Genomic DNA, 10,102 nt, shown 5'->3' with positions numbered 1-10,102 from the left:
AAGCGATGTGGGTCGGCCACTTGAGCCCACTCAGGATCAAGCCGAGGTAATAATCTTAATGGGCCTTAAACGCTTAATAAGCCCAGGGGAAGTTGGAGGCCGAACTAAGATTGTGAAAAGAAAATCCAAGCTTGATGTGGAAAGTGGGTGTTTGGTACAGTGTGGCGAGCAGTAATGGGAAGCACCAAGTTTCCTAAGCATGGAAACGATCACAGAGGTGGCCATTGAAGGCCTTATTCTAATGGAAACCCTGTCAAGTGACTTAAGCCTCTTCAAAGAGTGAGAGGCCCGACTAACAGGCAAGAGTCATAGTCGAGTGAATCTACTCCAGAAAGGGAAATTCAGAATTGACCTCACTTCCCACAACTTTTGGACAAGTTTCAAAGAATCTTCTCATCATCTCAATACTCGGAATCCCACTTTAGAATTAGATGAAATGTCTCGCATTGTTGAAATCTACAAGTCTGGTGAACATATTTAGGGCTCCTCGAAGTATGTATGATCACATGAGATGATAAACGCCTCGTAATTGACAATTATTGGCTTTCGCTTTTAATGCCCACCTTTAGTAGACTAGTCTATAGCATTTAGTTTTCTTTCTTTTGTTGTGGATCGGACGATCATTTGTGCCTCACTCTCTCTAGTGAACTAAGGAGCCCTTAGGGGAGCCGAAAACAACGAATGGATTCCCGCGGCTGACAAACCTTGAGTTTGATTTCCCTTCTAAGTTCACATGCATAGTAGTGATAAGAGCCTCAAATGCCAGATCCTTTTGGCCTGATCTTTTCATGCTTGTATTTTTTTTAGCATCTTTTGGCGGTTTCTACTGGAGCCTTTTCTTGCGATATGAATGTTTATCTTAAAAAAAAAAAAGAAAAAAGGAAATGACGAACTCTTTAAAAACATTACAAAAAAGTAAAAATATGTAACCAGCAGTAATTTAATGTTTCAAAAATATAGAATTGTTTCGACAATGTGACTTGTCGATATCTGAAAATCGACAAGGAAAATAAAAGTAAATCACTTCTGTCGAAAACAATATAGCATAAGACTCGAGAAACATTATTCCTTTTGTATTATTTCAGTAAATACTTCTAAATTGATAGCATTTTGATAAATATATATTTTTTGTATTTTTAAGATAAAAAAGACCGCAAAAAGAGACATTAGATTTTTTACTTCTCTCCATTTTCCCTTCAAATTTCACTTGTGGGCACTTTTTTCTTTTCATTCGCTATATTCCAAACTTGCATGAAAATGGGGATGGATTTTGTTCAAGCAAAAAAGTAGGTAACACGGCTAGGAACGGGCGGAAACCGATTGTAATGGCTCTCATTACCAATTTGATGTTGAAATAAGCATATCAAGTCACTGACCTCTTTTCCAGATATTTTCATCAATTGTGTATCATCTAATTTATATTCCTTAAATCATTCCAACAACGGATGACAAGTTTAGGAATGCATTCACCAAACATATCAATGGAAGAGCAACGAACAACGATAATGACCAAGATGGGGAATGTGAGTTTAGAAGAAATTATCATAAAAAGCTTGTCTCGGAAATCACCCCAAATAAAACCACCCAAATTCATTCCTTAAGCCAACTTTAGAGAGAAAACAAAACCTAAAACATCTGTGTAGGCATGTGTAGTTGGCTTTCCTCTTTTGCAATCATCAGCTTATGCATCAGCAAATCTGGAAGTAGACGGAATAGATGCTGTCAGTACTTCTCATAAACAAAATTGAAATCAAGTACAACATAACTGAGCGTCGAGTTGAAATGAATGCAAAGATTACCCTAGCTCAGACAGCTTCAGGTGAGCTTCAGCATAATCAGCAAAGAAAGCATCCTCATCCTGCAAATAAGAGATGATATTCAGAATTAACATTTAACTTTTCCGATTGATGATTGTATCAAAATCTTGATTCGTTGAATGAAAAGAAAAAAGGTCGGAAGGAAAGAGTTATGTACAGCTGCGTATTTGTCAACCAATGGACGGAAAACAGGGTCAGAAAGGAGAACTTTGTCAGTTGGCAACTGCAACAAGCCGTCCTTCTCTCCAGTCAAGAGCTCCCTACAAGGTTTTATCCGATTAGCATATATAAACTTAAATTGATTTTGGGACAAATTGCTCATCACAACTCAATGGATTTGTATTTGGAACAATGACGGATACACACAGCTCATAAAAACAGAAACTCACTTGAAGTAAGAGTTGTCGAAGATAAGAGGGTTGGTAGTCCACGGTCCCTCAAATCCAGACCTCTCCTTGTGGCACCTTCCCTGCATCGAATGCAAAGAAAATGCATATCGTTGTAAGTGGATAGGAAATTTTAACATTTCAAACTTCAAGAAAACAAAACAATTTGATATTTTAGAACAGACCAGGGTGTGGCCACCAGAAAGAGCAACAATGTCCTGGTCGTTAAGACCCATTTGATTACTAAACACCTGCCTCAAGTGATCAGCTCCTGCAAAATATTTATCAAAAGATTAAACCAAGATCATCACTGACACTGAGCCGTGTTTTAATTCTCAATAGAACAACAACATTAGAAGACAAATCGTATAGACTAACCCTCAGTAGCATTGGGAAGACGACCCTCAGGTGGTGGGTGAGGCTTGTCCTGCATTTATTTCCAAACACCTTTAGGTAAATACAGTAACACTCGAACAATTCAACAACTCAATTAAAATTCATTTAAAAGTGTTGTTGCTCAAAACAATAAACCATGCTCTAACATTTAACCATTTTATAATGAAGAAAATCTATAGAAACTAACTGACAAATCCCAAAACTAAAATTTGATTTAATGTACAATGTGATACAAAAACATTGATTTGGAGCAACTGCATTCATAAAATTTCGGTACCATTTATCCAGTTACTTATGTGCCATCGTTTTACCATGTAAACAAATAATAATATTCATCCGACATGACAATAATTTATTTATTTGTCGTTTAGATGTCTGTAATTAAATTAAAATCAAAGTTTTGTGTACAACACTAAACAAAGTTGTCAGTATCACATTGCATATTGAGTAGAAGATAATATATAATTTGGGGATTTATCCTAAAAGCACAGCATTATAGACTAACCAATCCAGACCACATCATTGAATCATACATTAACCGATGCTGAAAGCAGTGTGTATCATAGATTACCTCTCTTCCAGGATGGAAGGGAATTTCAGGTCCACCGGTGATCTCAACAGCAACAACACCAGCAAGCTACAAATTTTAAAACGCCAAAAAGAATCCAGTCAAAATCAGTCAAACCCTCAAAAATAAATCGGTTAAATCTGAAAGCAAGAACAGAAAACCCGATACCTGATAGAAGTCAGCGTATGAAAGTATAGGGAGCTGCTCCTTGATCGGATCGAGAAGCCTGACTGCAATATCGAGACCGTTGTTAGCAGCATGAGCGAGCTCAGCAGGTTGCTTAATGGTTCCGAATGGACCTCCGGTCTTGGTCTTGACATCAAAAGTTCCAGCTGAGTGCCACCTGTCCCCAACCATCACCGTAAGGCCTATCAGCTTCACGGATCTCAATACCAACTTCCAAATCAGACGATAGAAAAAAGAGAAGCTTACGCTAGACGGAGCATGAGTGGAGCACAGTTCTTCTCAGCGATGAGAGCTCTTAGCTTTCTCTTAGCCCTTTGAACGGCGTTTTGGTACTCCTCGCTAACAGTTGGGTAACACTTGGTCATTTTCTCTGGTTTCAACCCAAAAACAAGTCAAATAAACAATATAATTTCAAATCATATTAACAATTTCAAACAGGATCCAAACTTGGAACGAAAATAAACCTTTCGACGGAGGGTGTAATGAAATGAAGATAGGAAAACCTCGCGATGGACACGAGTTCTTTGTTTTCTTTTTGGCCTGACTATGGACACGACTTGAACCAAAAATTTTATGGCACACTCTGGCCAAAGGGAGGAATATATATGGGAGAGTGAAGAGTGAAGAGTGAAGAGTGAAAAGTGATGGCGTTTGTTTTGGGAGAGGACGGTTTGGTTAATGCCGTATGGCTGTATTGTGAGTTAGGTGGGCTGGTTTTCAAAAAGCTTGGTCAATATTTTTTTCTAAAAAAAAGTAAATTAAAAACATACTAATTAAAATTTTAATTATCAGATTCAATATTTGTTGTTCAAAGAATAACTTAAACTCATGTATTACTGCATTAATAATAATATTTATATTAATTTAATTAAAATTTAATTAATTAATAGTAATATTTTTAATGTAATATTAATTAAATGATAATTAAGATATTTAGAGTTTTATTTAATTAATAATTTTATTTTATATAAATAAAATAAGATAATTTTTAAATTAAAAATCTATTTTTATAATAATATCAAAATTAAACTATAATTATTTTAAATAAAATTATAAATTAAATTATAATTACCACAACATTTTTATATTTTATACTTAAATTTTATTAAAATAATAATTTTATTTTAAAATTAGCAACTTTATTTACATCAAACTTTTAAATAATAATTATAAATTAAATTATAATTATTTTTAAATATATAAATATGTTAATTTTAAATTAAATATTATAATTATTTTAAATATTATTATAAAAATAAAATTATTCTCGAAACTTGTCTATAATCACAAAATTAAAAATGAATATATAACTATATGGAATTGATTTTTAAAAATAAGTTTTTCAAGGCGATGTATTTGCAAGATATTACCACCATAGAAATAAATGGGTCATAAATGTTGGCGTACCTACTGCCAGTGTTGTAATCATCGCTTCAATTCCAAAGGCATCTTCTCTAGTTGAATGTGTTCACACTGATAATTCCATTTTTTTTTTTTGGTTAATAATTAGTATTGACTAAATTATAATTTAGTCCTTCAAAATATAAAAAACATTTATAATGTAGTAAATTGTATCATGTAGCATCTGATTATTAGTTTATAAGATAAAAATATCATTTTATATTTTCGATAAAATTTTTAACAAAAATAATTAAAATAAATAAACTGTATAAAATGAATATCTAAAATAAAAAAGTTTGATAATTGAATGGGTATCGATATATGTTGTATTAAATTCGCTCTCCCTAAATCCCGTCGGAATTTTCAAATAAAATAAATATTTTTTTTTGTAAGAAAAAATATTGACCAATCAACTATTCGAATGAGAAAAAGAAAAAATAAAAATCAGCCCACCTAACTCACAAGCACAGCCGTACATCATTAATTTTCAACCCACATCAAAGCCGTCCATTCTCAAAACAAACACCATTTCCTCTCTTCACTCTCCCCTATATATATATCCTCCTCTCTTTCACCAGAGTGTGCTTGTGCTCTACCCGTGTCGATCGCGTGGCTTTCCTATCTTCATTTCTTCACACTCTCCGACGAAAGGTTCGTTTTCGATCTGAGTTTGGATCCTGTTTTGGAAATTGTTGATATGATTTGAAATTTTATTGTTTATTTGAATTTTTTTTTGTTGTTGTTGTTGTAGAAACCAGAGAAAAATGACCAAGTGTTACCCAACCGTTAGCGAGGACTACCAAAACGCCGTTCAAAAGGCTAAGAGGAAGCTAAGAGGTCTCATCGCTGAGAAGAACTGTGCTCCACTCATGCTCCGTCTAGCGTAAGCTTCTCTTTTTTTTTATCGTCTGATTTGAAATTTGGTTTTGAGATCCGTGAAGCTGATCGGCGTTATGGTGATGGGTGGGGACAGGTGGCACTCAGCTGGAACTTTTGATGTCAAGACCAAGACCGGAGGTCCATTTGGAACCATGAAGCAACCTGCTGAGCTCGCTCATGCTGCTAACAACGGTCTCGATATTGCAGTCAGGCTTCTCGAGCCGATCAAGGAGCAGCTTCCTATCCTTTCATACGCTGACTTCTATCAGGTATCTAACTCTTGATCGGATTTTCTGTTCTTGCTTTCAGATTTAACCGATTTATGTTTGAGAGTGTGACTGGTTTTGACTGTATTCTTTTTTATGTTTGAGAGTGTGACTGGTTTTGACTGTATTCTTTTTGGCGTTTTAAAATTTGTAGCTTGCTGGTGTTGTTGCTGTTGAGATCACCGGTGGGCCTGAAATTCCATTCCATCCTGGAAGAGAGGTGAGTCTATATCTCTACTACACACTACTTTCAGCAACAGTTAATGTATGATTCAATGATGTGGTCTGGTTAGTGTATAATGCTGTGCTTTTAGGATATATCCCCAAATTACATTTTATCTTCGACTCAATATGCAGTGTGATACTTTTGATTTGGTGTAGTTATACCCATAAAACTTTGATTTTAATTTAATTATAGAGCATAGACACGACAAATAAACAAATTATTGTCATGTCGGATGAATATTATTATTTGTTCATATGATAAAACGATGGCACATAAGTAACTGGATAAATGGTACCAAAATTTTTTTTATGCAGTTGCTGCAAATCAATGTTTTTGTATCACATTATACAATGAATCAAAGTTTAGTTTTGGGATTTGTCAGTTAGTTTCTGTAGATTTTCTTCATTATAAAATGGTTAAATGTTAGAGCATGGTTTATTGTTTTGAGCAACAACACTTAAATGGATTTTAATTGAGTTGTTCAATTGTTCATGTTGTCAACACTTAACTGTATATTTCAATGTTACTGTATTTACCTTGTAACATCCCGAAATAGGACCTAAACGGAACAATGGTTGCGAAACCACAAATCCGAGGTAGAAAAATTAATTTTAAAAGCAAATTTTTATGCCCCGAATTAGTAAGCTAAGTCAGGTAACCCCTTACCCGAGACCGTCGCTGGAGTCGAGCACGAGGCGTTACTTGACTTAGCTTACTAATTCGGGGCGTAAAAATTTGCTTTTAATACATACCTAAAGGTGTTTGGAAATAAATGCAGGACAAGCCTCACCCACCACCTGAGGGTCGTCTTCCCAATGCTACTGAGGGTTAGTCTATTTGATTTGTCTTCTAATGTTGTTGTTCTATTCAGAATTAAAACACATCTCAGTGCCTGTAATGATCTTGGTTTAATCTTTTGAAAAATATTTTGCAGGAGCTGATCACTTGAGGCAGGTGTTTAGTAATCAAATGGGTCTTAGCGACCAGGACATTGTTGCTCTTTCTGGTGGCCATACCCTGGTCTGTTCTAAAATATCAAATTGTCTTGTTTTCTTGAAGTTTGCAATGTTGAAATTTTCTACCCACTTACAATGATATACGTTTTCTTTGCTTTCGATGCAGGGAAGGTGCCACAAGGAGAGGTCTGGATTTGAGGGACCATGGACTACCAACCCTCTTATCTTCGACAACTCTTACTTCAAGTGAGTTTCTGTTTTTATGAGTTGTGCGTTTTTCCCTTGAGTTGTGATGAACAATTTGTCCTAGAATCGATTTAAGTTTATGCTAATCGGATAATATATTATAGGGAGCTCTTGACTGGAGAGAAGGATGGCCTGTTACAGTTGCCAACTGACAAAGTTCTCCTTTCCGACCCTGTTTTCCGTCCATTGGTTGACAAATATGCAGCTGTACATAACTCTTTCCTTCTGACATCTTTTCTTTCCATTACAACGAATCAAGATTTTGATACAATCACCAATTAAAAAGTTAAATGTTAATTCTGATTATCATCTCTTATTTGCAGGATGAGGATGCTTTCTTTGCTGATTACACTGAAGCTCACCTGAAGCTCTCTGAGCTAGGGTAATCTTTGCATTCATTTCAACTGGAAGTTCAGTTATGTTGTACTTGATTTCAATTTTGTTTATGAGAAGTACTGATAGTATCTATTCCGTCTACTTCCAGATTTGCTGATGCATAAGCTGATGATGATTGCAAAAATAGGAAGAAGCCAACGACACAGATGTTTTAGGTTTTGTTTTCTCTCTAAAGTTGGCTTAAGGAATGAATTTGGGGAGGTTTCCGAGACAAGCTTTTTTCGATAATTTTATTCTAAACTCACATTCCCCATCTTGTTTTTCGTAGCTGTTGCATTTTCTTTATTAGTGGATGCTCCATAGATATGTTTGGTGAATGCATTCCTTAAAGTAGACGTTGTGTTGAAACTTGTTATCCGTTGTTGAAATGATTTGCGGAGTATAAATTAAATGATACACCATTGATGAAAATAACTGGAAAAGAGGTCAGTGACTCGATATGCTTATTTCAGTATCAAATTGGTTACTTGAGAACCGTTATAATCGGTTACCACGCGTTTGTAGCAATGTTACCCACTTTTCTGTTGGAGCAAAGATCCGTTTCCATGCTATATGTACTTGGAGGCTTAGGATTACATTTTTGTATGCTAGAAAGAAAAATGCAAATTAGTTCTTTTGTTAATAAATTTCACTGTTAAACAATGATGGAAGGTAATATAATTAATTTTATTTGAAAAAATTAAATTAAATTTTTCATTTTATGGAAAAAATCTTTTAAAAAGACAAATGGGTAATTGAAAATATAAATTTTCAATCTTAATTATCATTTAGTTTCACATTATTAAAAAAAACACAAATTGATGGAATATTTAATAGAAATAATAATTTACACTTTTATTTATCTTATAAAGGTTAATTTGTACAAATTTTTAATATTAAATGTAAAATGCAATGTAGATTGTAATTATTAAATCGTTGGTAGTGATTTTACACTAGGAGTGATATGATTTCCTGAGTACTTTTTTGACTCTAAATCTAAAAATTGAAAGCACAAAGATTATAAGAATTGTTTACACAATTTAGTTTCTCTATGTTTGTGAAACTTAATTTAGTGAAAAATATTCACTCTCTTCAACAGTTACAATAAGTAAACCTAATCTATCACATATCTTGTGATAATTCTTCTCACTTTCGAATTTTGAAGAACAATACTTTCACCACTAAGTTTACCCCTGTGAAATCAACAAATGAAATTACAACACAACCGATTTTACTAACAATTTGCGCTTTAAGAAAAGTTCCCTAACATAAATAAGATAAGTGTTAAAAATTTTCAGTACAAAAACCTATACAGATCTTCCTTAAATAGATCTATGTTTGAGACTTACTAACATAAAAGCTCTATAACAATTCCATTTAAACAATAATATAATAATATATTTAGAACAATAGAAAATAAACCAAATATGGACTTTTGGCAGCTAATCTCACAGCGTGTCAATCCAATCTAAATTTCTATGTTAAAAGAGATTGTCTCGGGTGATTTAATTCGATCTAATCTTCCATGTTAATTTCCTAACTAATATGATCATTGTTGGCTTATACTTCTTCTAAACAATTAGCACGACTCATTCAAATCATTTAATAATTTGTCAATACTCAAATATGGAAATTGTCACTCAACTCTCATGCTTGGGAAGCTGGCCAATTTCATATTTTTCAACATTCTCCCCCTTTGACAATTTGTTAAACAAAACTTATACAATCCCAAAAATTATATCTAACATGAATTATCTGCTCCCCCGAGCATGTTCTCATTATTAGTTAGCAAATAACTTAGTGAATTAACTATTAATGAAGATGCATCACTAAGTAAATATGAGATAAAACATTAAGCATCAAAATTAAGATAGTCCATATTAGCTGCAAAAACTATCATAGCCAAAGGTAAGGTATCAGAGTATTAACAATATACAGTTATCTAGCAATTGTAATAAAAAAAACTAACCAAAATAAGAGTGTCCACAAAAATATCTTCCTCCCGCTCAATTCCAGCCTTCCCTTCAACTTTCTTTTCCCCCTTTTTGTTTAACAAATCTGTCAAATCAATTTTCATCATCCTGGGCTAGTGGGTCAGATAAAAGAGCCCTTTGTTTGTCTATATTCACCCAGACTGTTTTGGCCTTTGCTCGTAGTCTGTCACATAATTGTTGATTGAAGTCTATGGCGGCACTGAGTTCAACAATGGTTCTAGCTTTCATCCCCTTAGACATAGGAGTAGTGTCTGTAGCAGTGAACACTTTTGGGGGAAGAACTTCTTCAGCAAGTTGTTTTTCTTCATGGTCAGAAGCTTCTTGCTACTCGTTTAGGACATGTTTTCCTCAAGCCACTTACGAGAACGCTTTGAGTATATGAACTCGTTTCTCTTGTTGTTCATTG

At 34.1% G+C, this 10,102-nt stretch overlaps 2 protein-coding genes across 2 annotated transcripts; one reads left to right on the top strand and one right to left on the bottom strand.

Moving 5' to 3' along the window:
- Nucleotides 1-1,390: 1,390 nt before the first annotated feature.
- Nucleotides 1,391-4,078, bottom strand: LOC108467715 (L-ascorbate peroxidase 2, cytosolic-like). Its single transcript, XM_017768459.2, has 10 exons — nucleotides 3,818-4,078; nucleotides 3,600-3,723; nucleotides 3,336-3,510; nucleotides 3,171-3,236; nucleotides 2,582-2,630; nucleotides 2,389-2,474; nucleotides 2,207-2,286; nucleotides 1,975-2,077; nucleotides 1,800-1,858; nucleotides 1,391-1,697 (listed from the first exon to the last, which is right to left on the bottom strand). Exons 2-10 carry the CDS (start codon nucleotides 3,716-3,718, stop codon nucleotides 1,682-1,684), a joined length of 753 nt encoding a protein of 250 aa, XP_017623948.1. The 5' UTR covers nucleotides 3,719-3,723; nucleotides 3,818-4,078; the 3' UTR covers nucleotides 1,391-1,681.
- Nucleotides 4,079-5,258: 1,180 nt separating this feature from the next.
- Nucleotides 5,259-8,137, top strand: LOC108470238 (L-ascorbate peroxidase, cytosolic-like). The gene is made up of 10 exons (XM_017771522.2): nucleotides 5,259-5,405; nucleotides 5,506-5,637; nucleotides 5,728-5,902; nucleotides 6,054-6,119; nucleotides 6,904-6,952; nucleotides 7,060-7,145; nucleotides 7,248-7,327; nucleotides 7,432-7,534; nucleotides 7,651-7,709; nucleotides 7,812-8,137. The coding sequence occupies exons 2-10, from the start codon at nucleotides 5,519-5,521 to the stop codon at nucleotides 7,825-7,827; spliced, it is 753 nt and encodes a 250-aa protein (XP_017627011.1). The 5' UTR covers nucleotides 5,259-5,405; nucleotides 5,506-5,518; the 3' UTR covers nucleotides 7,828-8,137.
- The last annotated feature ends 1,965 nt before the right edge of the window (nucleotides 8,138-10,102 follow it).

The sequence above is a fragment of the Gossypium arboreum genome, chromosome 8 (genome assembly GCF_025698485.1).
Source record: "Gossypium arboreum isolate Shixiya-1 chromosome 8, ASM2569848v2, whole genome shotgun sequence".
Taxonomy (NCBI): Eukaryota; Viridiplantae; Streptophyta; class Magnoliopsida; order Malvales; family Malvaceae; genus Gossypium; species Gossypium arboreum.
The sequence above is the reverse complement of the archived record's forward strand: the minus strand, read 5'-3'. Positions and strand labels throughout refer to the sequence as shown.